This window comes from Oncorhynchus nerka, linkage group LG12, assembly GCF_034236695.1.
Source record: "Oncorhynchus nerka isolate Pitt River linkage group LG12, Oner_Uvic_2.0, whole genome shotgun sequence".
Classification (NCBI taxonomy): Eukaryota; Metazoa; Chordata; class Actinopteri; order Salmoniformes; family Salmonidae; genus Oncorhynchus; species Oncorhynchus nerka.
The window spans coordinates 33,392,311-33,407,212 of NC_088407.1; the positions used below are offsets into that span (position 1 = coordinate 33,392,311).

Here is a 14,902-nt window from a genome sequence, read left to right on the forward strand (position 1 = left end):
CTGGAACAACACCATTCATATCTGGCCTCACTATTATCTATAATGCCGCAGATAGAATACTTATGCAAGATGACCTAAGAGACACTTTGTTAAGTGTTATGTCGAGGTTAAAGTAGAAGTATTAACACCTTCCAGTCTGAAAAACAACAACAGCTGCAATATATTTAACTGATTGAGACCAACAGACCACGCAACAAGAGGTAGAAGAAGTATATAACCAAGTGTATTCCCCTCTGTTAATGTACACATATTTAGAGTAATCTCACTGGAACACTTTACAATAACATTTAGAAAGAACAGGAAGATACTGGGAGGAGGATGGTTCTTTTTGTAATGGATTGAAAGAGAAACCGGACAAACCGAATGAGGAAAAATAATGGGTGGGATGGAGCCATTCTCCAGACATGGCGGCCATTTTGGCTCTAGCAGTTACAGAGAGATATAAAACAATAGAAAAGAGAGGATGGATGAGACCATGTGCGGTCTTCAGTTAAATGGTTACCTACAATCTGCCATTGTGAGAAAAGGGGATGAGGTATGGAGAGATGAAGGGATGAACGTGGGACAAGAATGGATTGAGATGGCAGTAGGAGGGATGGAGGAGAGGTTTAATGTTTGTAACCCAAATCACATTTGCTTAATTACCAAAAAATAACATATACATTTTAAATTTCCCAGAATTGATTATCTTTGTCATATTTTTTTCTCCGAACAGGAATTGTAATAGGGAAAACACATTTTCTTAGTAATGGGATGAGAGATTCAAATATTTAGACATTTCACAAACTTTTTTTTAAAGGTTTTTCTTTTCTTTTCATGGTACAGTTTCTTTTTTAATAGAGTTGAGAAAATTGGAATACTAGAGTTCTTGTTGTACATCAGCAAGTGAACTTGCTGTTCGCCTTGTTCTGTGTTTTTTTCCATTTGACGTTTTTCACTGGGCTTGCCCTCATTGGCTGTCATCAGTCTTGACCAATGAGAGGCAAGAACGCAGATCCAAGGTAGCGTACGCTTCCCCCCCCAACACTAAGGGGCGACAGTGGGACTCCAGCAAAATAATTCACAATTTCCATCAAATGTCTCTCATTTTTCAGGGAAAGAAACTAAAAAACAAAAACAGCAAACAAAAAAACACCGTCCCACTCTTCCTTTTAATCTCCACCTTAGTGGGACTGTGTTTCCCACTGTCGTTGAATGTTGGTCATAGTGTGCATGATTAAGGGGATTGGTGGGGGATATCGGTCTCACGTCAAGTATCAATTGTCCATCATCTTCGTTATCTATCACCGAGTCCACTGATGCACGCGCATTAGGGTGCATTTCTACTCTTATGACACACTCTCAGTTAGGTCCATAGCGTTTTTTTCTCTCTGAACGTCTATACATATATATATTTATATAGAACAAAGTCAGGTTGTCTGCTGGAGGTTGGTTTCTGGTTTGTGTGTGATAGGACTGTAACGACGTGAGCCACATCCTCTGCGGTAGTGGGCTCAGTAGGGGGAAATGCTGTGTGGAGCCCCCAAGACAAACACATTACGGATATCTGCTGGAGAACTGAAAGACGACCCAGGGTTTTGGCCTCAGTAGTTGTTTTGGCGGCTAAAACGTAATACGTAGCATCCGCTGGTTGCTTCATGGTGTTGTCCTCACACGGGGTTTGCTAGTTATCATCGTCATTTTTTGTGTGTTTTCTCCACAGAAAGTTTCTTCGGAAATGACTACTACATGCTTGAAACATAGCAGAATAATGTTGCATCAGCTCCTCAGGACCATAGACAGGGACAGAAAAAGATGCTCACGAGTGAGAGAAGGAGCGAGAGAAAGAGGGAGAGACTTCACGAGAGACAAGTGAGGTGATGTTTGAATACTTAGATGAGGGAAGGAGGCAGATTTGACACCTAGTTTCTGTATGTTTGGCAGTATTTTGGTATTACTGTACTTGGCTAGCAGTGGGGTTTGAACTTCCAATACAAACCCATCTAGTAGATAGAATCAATACATTTATGATTTAATATGTTAGCTTTTTAGCTAATTAAACCAGACACTTAACCTCAAACACTGATGGTGGTTCGTCCTTCCCTGTGTCTCTCTATAGTCAATCACCATGCTTAACTCTGATTGTAGGCTATATACAATACAATACCCTTTAAATGGTGCTGGATTACCTAGTTTCGTTGTAGCATGAGCTCTGGGTATGGCTGTTGGCACAAAATTATATTGTATTGAGCGAGGTTTGGCGGCCATTGTAGTCAAGACTTTGTCTGTTTGTATTCTCAAAGAAAATGTTATGAGGCTAAGTGAGAAAGAATATTACTGTATTGAAGAATAATACCAAGAATATTTTGAATAGTTGTGGAAAAAATAGGACTATGTGTCGATCTGATTAAGACGTTTAAAACGTTTCTGTGCCAATCCCATCCTTTCTCCCTTTGCTTTAGGCTCTAAATGGGTTGAGGAGGAAAGCGAGGAGGTCATTTTGGCGGCAATGTAACCTATATACTAAAATAATTGAAACTCTGCCCACAAAGATTTAGCTAATTGTCACTTCATATACTGCCTTACCTTTCTCCTTCCTCTACCTCCATCTCTCCCCTCTCCTCTCTCCCCCTCCCTTCCTCTCTCTCTGTGCATCACCTTTCGTCCTCTGTCTCTGGCTAGGCCGGTCTCAGACGTAGTACTCCTTGTCTTTGTTCTTCTTGTTCTTGGTGGTTGTCTTGGCTGTGCCCGGCTGTTTCTCCTTCACCAGGGTGCCGTTGCTCTGCGTGGCCGAGTTACTGATGTAGTTTCGGCTCTGGTCTACCTGGTAGGATCCCTCGTCCCGGTTACGGTACTTATACATGGCGTAGAGAAGGATGAGGATGCAGAGGGCAGCGGCCGCCACGATGCCTACCACCATGCCCGTGGTGCTGCTGGACTCCCTGATTACCTCTACTGCGCCGGGAGGCCCTCCTCTCTCTGGGGAGGTGGGGTCTGGGGTGGGCACATGGGGGAAATTGGGAGGGTAGGTTACGCCTGGGACGTGGCGGTGGCGGTCAGGGTCTGAGGAGGGGTTGGAGGGCGGCAGCAGCACCTGGTCCCGGGTGTTCATCTTGCCAGCGGGGTTTTTGCTGCTGCTGCCGCCGGGCTTGTTGAGCCTGGGGCCTAGCTGGTTGGGGTTGGCTGTGGGGGTGGAGGACAGAGGGGGCGGTGGGAGTTGGGGGCCGGTGGGAGAAGTGACGGTCGTGGGGTTATGGATGCCACTCTCATTGGGGGGAGGGGGAGGACCGTCCTGTCGGTGACGAGGGGGGAGTTTTTGTAATAGTCCTCGTCATCCGACTCGGTCATCTCACCCGAGCCGTAGGCGGACACCTCGATGGGTCCCGCCTCCTCGCAGTCCTCCTGGTCCAGTGGGCAGGGGGGGCGACCGTTGGGCAGGGGGAGGGACTCTTTGGTCGTTTCGAGGAAGGGTAGGAGGGGCCGGTAGGTGGGGGGCGGGGGGATTACAGGGTAGCGGGTGACGATGGACGGGGGGTCTAGGGAGTCCACCGTTATTATGGGCAACACTAATTCACCTCCTAGGACAAGAAAGAGACAACGGAGGGAAAAGAGTGTTAGTGAAAAACAGAGCGCCCTCTCCAGACCAAAAAAGAAAAACAACAAAAGTTCAAATGAAAACAGCAACACCATTATTAGAACAGCACTAAAACCTGACATGAGGTCAGTTCTAAAGTTGAGTTAGTCTCTAGTCTTCTATTTAAAGAGTTAAGCTGACTAAACAGATGTACAATACATAGTATAAAGAGAACAATACATTTTCTGACTCTTCTTACATCTCCCTTGCTCTAGACTGAACATGACTATACATATATGTTACTGTTGTCCATGGACAACATGTTCAAAAGACTAAACAACAGATCAACATCTACTAGATACAAGCTATCCTTTGCTGTCTGCCTGTCTATGCTGTTCTATTTCTACGCTAACTCTCAGTTTTCTTTGGGTTAAATAAGATAGCAAACCACGGAGTTCAGGTCACTTACATCAACAAATTGGCCGCATGATTTTTGCATGAAAAAAAAAATTACAAAAAGAAAGCTGTGTAAAATTGTTCTTGGATAGTGATAAACAACCCCCCAAGTCTATGCCTTTATATTCAGTGTTGGAGGGAATTGGATCATTTTGTGAACTACTTTTTTTTTGTCCTTTGTAATATCATCACACCCACAGTTAATAAAACATTTGGGGTGTTTACAAGTCAGTACATTGCTTTAAAGATAGGACAAAATCATTCAGACAAACATAGGAGTACCAATTGGAGACGTTAAACATAATTGGGAAAATGTTAGCAGTACATAGCACAATATCAATGGTAAGTTTACATTCCCTCTTCAAAAAACAATTTGCTACCCTCTGCCGCATCCCATAATCTTGTTAAGGTCACAATCACAGGAAACAATTTGCAAAAATGTTAGGGGCAGTTTGAAAGATTATGACATTTCTCTTTATGGACAATGATAAGGTTAGTCACAGAAATGTCCATAACATGAATCATACATATTCTTAACCCTGGCCCTTTTCTTGAGTTGATGAGGTAAATTTGTGTATCTAAACGGAATAGGGATCGGATAAAGCGAGTGAGTGTGGAGTGGAGATTCTAGAAATGTGTATTGAGGGTATTTTGGGGTTGTATTTGTCATCCCCAGGCCAACATATCCCACAAGTGCTCAAGCCCCCTCCAAGCCCTCAAGACCCATTTTTCCTGACAACCCCACAATAAGTAGGGCAAGGGACTTTCATAAGGGTTATAATGCAACTTTTACACAAAAACCTTTCAAAAGATCACTAACAATAATACACAGAGCAACAACAAGGTCTTTAGAGGGAGTAAAAACATGAATGCTGAGAAAGAGAAAGTTAGTCAGTATTCAACCTTAATAGAACCTCATAGGATCAAGCCCATTCCCAACTCATACAACTCCTACTGCACAGTCAAAATGGCCATGTTACCGTGGCAACATTAGGGCGCCTACTTATGTGAGGATCTCTGTGTCTGAGGGTTGAGATTCACCTTGAAGAGTGTTGGCACACTTGAGGAACAAAGAAAAGTAAACAGAGAAAATGAACAAACCGCTAGCCCAAAATAAGATAGAACTACAGAATATTAGATGACTTGTCATACATATTCTGTAAATTCATCCGATTCTGAGCATTGTTTTCTACTTTCCCATCTTCCTGTACTCTAGAGATATTTAGCTTCTATTCTGACTTGCTGGATAAGATAGACTTGCATCTATCTTTACCTCGCCATCTCTCTGTACGACTGAAATGGTGCCAGTGGAATACCTCGCTGTCCTCCTGCCTCTCTGTATGCAGTCTTCCCCTCGTTGTCCTCCTGCCTCTCTGTATGCAGTCTGCCCCTCGCTGTCCTCCTGCCTCTCTGTATGCAGTCTGCCCCTCGCTGTCCTCCTGCCTCTCTGTATGCAGTCTGCCCCTCGCTGTCCTCCTGCCTCTCTGTATGCAGTCTGCCCCTCGCTGTCCTCCTGCCTCTCTGTATGCAGTCTGCCCCTCGCTGTCCTCCTGCCTCTCTGTATGCAGTCTGCCCCTCGCTGTCCTCCTGCCTCTCTGTATGCAGTCTGCCCCTCGCTGTCCTCCTGCCACTCTGTATGCAGTCTGCCCCTCGCTGTCCTCCTGCCTCTCTGTATGCAGTCTGCCCCTCGCTGTCCTCCTGCCTCTCTGTATGCAGTCTGCCCCTCGCTGTCCTCCTGCCTCTCTGTATGCAGTCTGCCCCTCGCTGTCCTCCTGCCTCTCTGTATGCAGTCTGCCCCTCGCTGTCCTCCTGCCTCTCTGTATGCAGTCTGCCCCTCGTTGTCCTCCTGCCTCTCTGTATGCAGTCTGCCCCTCGCTGTCCTCCTGCCACTCTGTATGCAGTCTGCCCCTCGCTGTCCTCCTGCCTCTCTGTATGCAGTCTGCCCCTCGCTGTCCTCCTGCCTCTCTGTATGCAGTCTGCCCCTCGCTGTCCTCCTGCCTCTCTGTATGCAGTCTGCCCCTCGCTGTCCTCCTGCCTCTCTGTATGCAGTCTGCCCCTCGCTGTCCTCCTGCCTCTCTGTATGCAGTCTGCCCCTCGCTGTCCTCCTGCCTCTCTGTATGCAGTCTGCCCCTCGCTGTCCTCCTGCCTCTCTGTATGCAGTCTGCCCCTCGCTGTGTTCCGCTACTGGGTGGCTCAGTCACAGGTGTCTGACACTGAGGGAGTGTTGTCAGAAAACCAAGAGCCGTTATGAAGCCATCCAGTATCTGGTGGCCAGGGCTCAATGTGTGCCCTGTCGACAGGATGACACGAGGGTGATACGAGGGTGAGCTGAGGTGAATGTTTGGTGTTTTCGCCACAATGTGGTTACATCGCTGGAAAAAAAAAATGCCACTCTGTCTGAGTAATTGCTGAAGACTCTGTGTGAACCTGCTTCTAAGTAGTCATGATCATTAGGTGAATCCAAGACTTTGTTAAAAAAGTGGATTTGTTTATTACCGTTTGCATTGTTCTCAAATGTGTTGCATTCCTTTGGTTCTAATCATCATGAATTAGAATGCGAAAGTGCAAACCACAACAACACTCTCTTCTGGCCACGTAATTCAGCGTTGTGCCATATGCTTTGTCCTCGGTGCCGTACTTGGATAGGAAAAGTTACTGCTGACCACAAGGCCAAGGTTGGAGTAGCTGACGGTTTGTCAACCCTCAAACACAGACCCACACAGGCATCTACACGCATGGCTACACTCGTCTCGCTCGTCTCTTCACTGAGTGTGTCTTTGTCTCGACACAGTCCTATCAACACCTCTGGTATACCTCCCCTTCCCATGACTGTGCCCGTAAACTTAATATGCAGCTTCTGATTGGTCAGATGGCACCATAGCCACACCATTGGCTGTATGATGAATCAGCTGGTGTGAACGGACATGTTCAAACAGGTTTCAAACGCTCCGGTCATCATCACACTGAGAACTGCCAAGAACCCATAGAGAACCCATAGAGAACCCATAGAGAACCCATTGAGGTGCCCTTCGTTTGGAAGACTGAAAATCCACTTGACTCGCTACATTGTCAAATGATTTGACCTGTCGAGGGAATGAGCTTTTCCCATAGTTAGGTTAGCCTGCCGTGGCGTCACTCGTCTTTACGGCTCACCGTCTCCATAGCGCTAGAGGATGACTCACCTTGTTCAAACCAAAACTCAAAGTGGGTGTGTTTTTTCCCCCTCAGCGCTAAAGACGGATATCCCGACGCAGCAACGATGGATGCCAAACAAACACGGGGACTAAGTTGTTCTGCCGATCACGTTGGCTCGTCCTGAGCCACTTGAAATATTAACGGTCGAACGACTGTTCAGAGTTGATATGCTGCATGAAGAATGAGCTTTGATTACGCTGTGAAGAGATTCGAGCACACATGGACACGAATGTTCTAGCCTAAATCATTCTCCATCTCCACAATGGTCAACTATACGGGATAATAATCCACTTAACAAAGACTACATTCTTGATTTAGTTCAAGGAAAACTCCACCCAAAGACTATATTTTGGTATTTGTTGATTTAGCCCATTGTTGACATAGTCCCAAAATGATTTGAATGCCAGGAATCAAGTTTTCAAGATATGTAACTTTCAAAATGCATCATATGGGCCAAATTTCTGCATTTTGAAAGTTACATATCTTGAAAACCTACTGTAGTGTGCGTTCAACAGTGAAAAGCATTCCACAGGTCATCATTGAATATACAGTCTACGCGTGCTGTCCTATGATGAGGGTGGGCAATTTATTCCCGGCGTTGATTGACGAAGGTACGTTCACCACGTATGGTTGATTATAACGGATTGCTTTCCAGAGTGCTTTTCTACACTTCTAGATGGGTTCCATGAACTCTCACTCGTGTGGGCTAGTTCGGCAGCCTACTGTTTCTACCTCAGAAGAGCGCTGTTTGATCACGGGCTGAGTCAACGCATGGAATATCAACCTTTCCTCTTTTCTTCTCATTATTTTTTCTCATCTTCGCCTTCATTTTTCTCTCACTCTATTCTGTTCCCTCTCAATCACTGTCAGTGTTCTCATCTCTCTCTAACATATTTACTGTCAGTGTTTTATCATCTCTCTCTCTAACATATTTATAGTCAGTGTTTTCTCATCTCTCTCTAACATATTTACAGTCAGTGTTTTCTCATCTCTCTCTAACATATTTACAGTCAGTGTTTTCTCATCTCTCTCTAACATATTTACAGTCAGTGTTTTCTCATCTCTCTCTAACATATTTACTGTCAGTGTTTTATCATCTCTCTCTCTAACATATTTATAGTCAGTGTTTTCTCATCTCTCTCTCTAACATATTTACTGTCAGTGTTTTATCATCTCTCTCTAACATATTTACTGTCAGTGTTTTATCATCTCTCTCTAACATATTTACTGTCAGTGTTTTCTCATCTCTAACATATTTACTGTCAGTGTTTTATCATCTCTCTCTAACATATTTACTGTCAGTGTTTTCTCATCTCTAACATATTTACTGTCACTGTTTTCTCATCTCTCTCTAACATATTTACTGTCACTGTTTTCTCATATCTCTCTAACATATTTACTGTCAGTGTTTTCTCATCTCTCTCTAACATATTTGCTGTCAGCGTTTTCTCATCTCTCTCTCTCTAACATATTTACTGTCAGTGTTTTATCATCTCTCTCTAACATATTTACAGTCAGTGTTTTATCATCTCTCTCTCTAACATATTTACAGTCAGTGTTTTATCATCTCTCTCTAACATATTTACTGTCAGTGTTTTTCATCATCTCTCTCTAACATATTTACAGTCAGTGTTTTATCATCTCTCTCTAACATATTTACAGTCAGTGTTTTATCATCTCTCTAACATATTTACTGTCAGTGTTTTATCTCTCTCTCTAACATATTTACAGTCAGTGTTTTCTCATCTCTCTCTAACATATTTACAGTCAGTGTTTTATCATCTCTCTCTAACATATTTACTGTCAGTGTTTTATCATCTCTCTCTAACATATTTACAGTCAGTGTTTTATCATCTCTCTCTCTAACATATTTACAGTCAGTGTTTTATCATCTCTCTCTAACATATTTACTGTCAGTGTTTTCTCATCTCTCTCTCTCTAACATATTTACTGTCAGTGTTTTATCATCTCTCTCTAACATATTTACAGTCAGTGTTTTATCATCTCTCTCTAACATATTTACTGTCAGTGTTTTCTCATCTCTCTCTAACATATTTACTGTCAGTGTTTTATCATCTCTCTCTAACATATTTACTGTCAGTGTTTTATCATCTCTCTCTCTCTCTAACATATTTACAGTCAGTGTTTTATCATCTCTCTCTAACATATTTACTGTCAGTGTTTTATCATCTCTCTCTAACATATTTACAGTCAGTGTTTTATCATCTCTCTCTAACATATTTACTGTCAGTGTTTTCTCATCGCTCTCTCTAACATATTTACTGTCAGTGTTTTATCATCTCTCTCTAACATATTTACAGTCAGTGTTTTCTCATCTCTCTCTCTCTAACATATTTACAGTCAGTGTTTTCTCATCTCTCTCTCTCTAACATATTTACTGTCAGTGTTTTCTCATCTCTCTCTAACATATTTACAGTCAGTGTTTTATCATCTCTCTCTAACATATTTACAGTCAGTGTTTTATCATCTCTCTCTAACATATTTACTGTCAGTGTTTTCTCATCTCTCTCTAACATATTTACTGTCAGTGTTTTCTCATCTCTCTCTAACATATTTACTGTCAGTGTTTTCTCATCTCTCTCTAACATATTTACAGTCAGTGTTTTCTCATCTCTCTCTAACATATTAACAGTCAGTGTTTTCTCATCTCTCTCTCTCTCTAACATATTTACAGTCAGTGTTTTCTCATCTCTCTCTCTCTAACATATTTACAGTCAGTGTTTTCTCATCTCTCTCTCTAACATATTTACAGTCAGTGTTTTCTCATCTCTCTCTAACATATTTACTGTCAGTGTTTTATCATCTCTCTCTAACATATTTACTGTCAGTGTTTTATCATCTCTCTCTAACATATTTACTGTCAGTGTTTTATCATCTCTCTCTAACATATTTACAGTCAGTGTTTTCTCATCTCTCTCTAACATATTTACTGTCAGTGTTTTCTCATCTCTCTCTCTCTAACATATTTACAGTCAGTGTTTTCTCATCTCTCTCTCTAACATATTTACTGTCAGTGTTTTATCATCTCTCTCTAACATATTTACTGTCAGTGTTTTCTCATCTCTCTCTCTAACATATTTACTGTCAGTGTTTTCTCATCTCTAACATATTTACTGTCACTGTTTTCTCATCTCTCTCTAACATATTTACTGTATCTCTAACATATTTACTGTCACTGTTTTCTCATATCTCTCTAACATATTTACTGTCAGTGTTTTATCATCTCTCTCTAACATATTTACTGTCAGTGTTTTATCATCTCTCTCTAACATATTTACTGTCAGTGTTTTATCATCTCTCTCTAACATATTTACTGTCAGTGTTTTCAGTGTTTTCTCATCTCTCTCTAACATATTTACTGTCAGTGTTTTATCATCTCTCTCTAACATATTTACAGTCAGTGTTTTATCATCTTCTAACATATTTCTGTCAGTGTTTTATCATCTCTCTCTAACATATTTACAGTCAGTGTTTTATCATCTCTCTCTAACATATTTACTGTCAGTGTTTTCTCATCGCTCTCTCTAACATATTTACTGTCAGTGTTTTATCATCTCTCTCTAACATATTTACAGTCAGTGTTTTCTCATCTCTCTCTCTCTCTAACATATTTACAGTCAGTGTTTTCTCATCTCTCTCTCTCTAACATATTTACTGTCAGTGTTTTCTCATCTCTCTCTAACATATTTACAGTCAGCGTTTTCTCATCTCTCTCTCTCTAACATATTTACAGTCAGTGTTTTATCATCTCTCTCTAACATATATACTGTCAGTGTTTTCTCATCTCTCTCTAACATATTTACTGTCAGTGTTTTATCATCTCTCTCTAACATATTTACTGTCAGTGTTTTATCATCTCTCTCTAACATGTTTACAGTCAGCGTTTTCTCATCTCTCTCTAACATATTTACTGTCAGTGTTTTCTCATCGCTCTCTCTCTAACATATTTACAGTCAGTGTTTTCTCATCTCTCTCTCTAACATATTTACTGTCAGTGTTTTATCATCTCTCTCTAACATATTTACTGTCAGTGTTTTCTCATCTCTCTCTCTAACATATTTACTGTCAGTGTTTTCTCATCTCTAACATATTTACTGTCACTGTTTTCTCATCTCTCTCTAACATATTTACTGTCACTGTTTTCTCATATCTCTCTAACATATTTACTGTCACTGTTTTCTCATATCTCTCTAACATATTTACTGTCAGTGTTTTATCATCTCTCTCTAACATATTTACTGTCAGTGTTTTATCATCTCTCTCTAACATATTTACAGTCAGTGTTTTATCATCTCTCTCTCTAACATATTTACAGTCAGTGTTTTATCATCTCTCTCTAATGTGGACGGACCACTAGAGGGCAGGCTGGGCTCATGGATAGTTGCCCAACAGAGCCTGGGAGACAAGGTAACCAGAGTCAATTAAGCACAGCTGACGGTACTAATGAGATACTCTCCTTCCCCTATAAAAGAGAGAATGGAACCAGAAGAGAGGGGGGGAAACTATCTCTGGAAGATGGCCACCGAGAGAGAGAAGCTGTGCTGAAAGAACCACTAAGACGGTGACAAAACCGTGATTTATGTTTGTTGTAGTTTAAAGATTATCCTATTGTGTTCTTGTTTCATCTGGAGAAGAAGATGTGTGTTTTTCCTTGGAAGATTTTTCATTGATTATGTTTGAATGTTTTTGTTGACAAAATACTCTCAATAGAGAACCGTGTTCAATCAGAAAAACCTTTTTCCTGACTCGTTTATTCCACCTTCCCGCTTTAGAGTGACGCCTAATTACTTGGTACGCTCACACTAACATATTTACTGTCAGTGTTTTATCATCTCTCTCTAACATATTTACTGTCAGTGTTTTATCATCTCTCTCTAACATATTTACAGTCAGTGTTTTCTCATCTCTCTCTAACATATTTACTGTCAGTGTTTTCTCATCTCTCTAACATATTTACAGTCAGTGTTTTCTCATCTCTCTCTCTAACATATTTACTGTCAGTGTTTTATCATCTCTCTCTAACATATTTCCTGTCAGTGTTTTCTCATCTCTCTCTCTAACATATTTACTGTCAGTGTTTTCTCATCTCTAACATATTTACTGTCAGTGTTTTCTCATCTCTAACATATTTACTGTCAGTGTTTTATCATCTCTCTCTAACATATTTACTGTCAGTGTTTTATCATCTCTCTCTAACATATTTACAGTCAGTGTTTTCTCATCTCTCTCTAACATATTTACTGTCAGTGTTTTCTCATCTCTCTAACATATTTACAGTCAGTGTTTTCTCATCTCTCTCTCTAACATATTTACTGTCAGTGTTTTATCATCTCTCTCTAACATATTTCCTGTCAGTGTTTTCTCATCTCTCTCTCTAACATATTTACTGTCAGTGTTTTCTCATCTCTAACATATTTACTGTCAGTGTTTTCTCATCTCTAACATATTTACTGTCACTGTTTTCTCATCTCTCTCTAACATATTTACTGTCAGTGTTTCCTCATCTCTCTCTAACATATTTGCTGTCAGCGTTTTCTCATCTCTCTAACATATTTACTGTCAGTGTTTTCTCATCTCTCTCTAACATATTTACTGTCAGTGTTTTACCATCTCTCTCTAACATATATACTGTCAGTGTTTTCTCATCTCTCTCTAACATATTTACTGTCAGTGTTTTATCATCTCTCTCTAACATATTTACAGTCAGTGTTTTATCATCTCTCTCTCTAACATATTTACAGTCAGTGTTTTATCATCTCTCTCTAACATATTTACTGTCAGAGTTTTCTCATCTCTCTCTCTCTCTAACATATTTACAGTCAGTGTTTTCTCATCTCTCTCTCTAACATATTTACAGTCAGTGTTTTCTCATCTCTCTCTAACATATTTACTGTCAGTGTTTTCTCATCTCTCTCTCTAACATATTTACAGTCAGTGTTTTCTCATCTCTCTCTCTAACATATTTACTGTCAGTGTTTTATCATCTCTCTCTAACATATTTACTGTCAGTGTTTTCACATCTCTCTCTAACATATTTACAGTCAGTGTTTTCTCATCTCTCTCTCTAACATATTTACTGTCAGTGTTTTCTCATCTCTCTCTAACATATTTACTGTCAGTGTTTTCTCATCTCTCTCTAACATATTTACTGTCAGTGTTTTCTCATCTCTCTCTAACATATTTACTGTCAGTTTTTTCTCATCTCTCTCTAACATATTTACAGTCAGTGTTTTCTCATCTCTCTCTCTCTCTAACATATTTACAGTCAGTGTTTTATCATCTCTCTCTCTCTAACATATTTACAGTCAGTGTTTTCTCATCTCTCTCTCTCTCTCTAACATATTTACAGTCAGTGTTTTCTCATCTCTCTCTCTCTAACATATTTACAGTCAGCGTTTTCTCATCTCTCTAACATATTTACTGTCAGTGTTTTGTCATCTCTCTCTAACATATTTACTGTCAGTGTTTTATCATCTTCTTCTAACATATATACTGTCAGTGTTTTCTCATCTCTCTCTAACATATTTACTGTCAGTGTTTTATCATCTCTCTCTCTCTAACATATTTACAGTCAGTGTTTTCTCATCTCTCTCTCTAACATATTTACTGTCAGTGTTTTATCATCTCTCTCTAACATATTTACAGTCAGTGTTTTCTCATCTCTCTCTCTAACATATTTACAGTCAGTGTTTTCTCATCTCTCTCTCTCTAACATATTTACAGTCAGTGTTTTATCATCTCTCTCTAACATATTTACTGTCAGTGTTTTCTCATCTCTCTCTAACATATTTACTGTCAGTGTTTTCTCATCTCTCTCTAACATATTTACTGTCAGTGTTTTCTCATCTCTCTCTAACATATTTACTGTCAGTGTTTTCTCATCTCTCTCTAACATATTTACTGTCAGTGTTTTCTCATCTCTCTCTAACATATTTACTGTCAGTGTTTTCTCATCTCTCTCTAACATATTTGCAGTCAGTGTTTTCTCATCTCTCTCTCTAACATATTTGCAGTCAGTGTTTTATCATCTCTCTCTAACATATTTATAGTCAGTGTTTTATCATCTCTCTCTAACATATTTACTGTCAGTGTTTTCTCATCTCTCTCTAACATATTTACAGTCAGTGTTTTCTCATCTCTCTCTCTAACATATTTACAGTCAGTGTTTTCTCATCTCTCTCTCTCTCACATATTTATAGTCAGTGTTTTCTCATCTCTCTCTCTCTAACATATTTACAGTCAGTGTTTTCTCATCTCTCTCTAACATATGTACAGTCAGTGTTTTCTCATCTCTCTCTCTCTCTAACATATTTACAGTCAGTGTTTTCTCATCTCTCTCTCTAACATATTTACAGTCAGCGTTTTCTCATCTCTCTCTCTCTCTAACATATTTACAGTCAGTGTTTTCTCATCTCTCTCTCTAACATATTTACTGTCAGTGTTTTCTCATCTCTCTCTAACATATTTACTGTCAGTGTTTTCTCATCTCTCTCTAACATATTTACTGTCAGTGTTTTCTCATCTCTCTCTAACATATTTACTGTCAGTTTTTTCTCATCTCTCTCTAACATATTTACAGTCAGTGTTTTCTCATCTCTCTCTCTCTCTAACATATTTACAGTCAGTGTTTTATCATCTCTCTCTCTAACATATTTACAGTCAGTGTTTTCTCATCTC

General features: G+C 40.1%; 1 protein-coding gene across 1 annotated transcript in view; it reads right to left on the minus strand.

Moving 5' to 3' along the window:
• Positions 1–201: 201 nt before the first annotated feature.
• Positions 202–14,902, minus strand: part of LOC115138164 (neurexin-2-like) — a 599,118-nt gene continuing 584,417 nt past the window's right edge. Inside the window, exons 18-19 of the mRNA XM_065025518.1 lie at positions 3,205–3,557; positions 202–3,127 (exon numbers count right to left, since the gene is read on the minus strand). Of these exons, the coding sequence (XP_064881590.1) occupies positions 2,669–3,127; positions 3,205–3,557 (812 nt within the window). The 3' untranslated portion in view covers positions 202–2,668. The remainder of the gene's footprint in view (positions 3,128–3,204; positions 3,558–14,902) is intronic.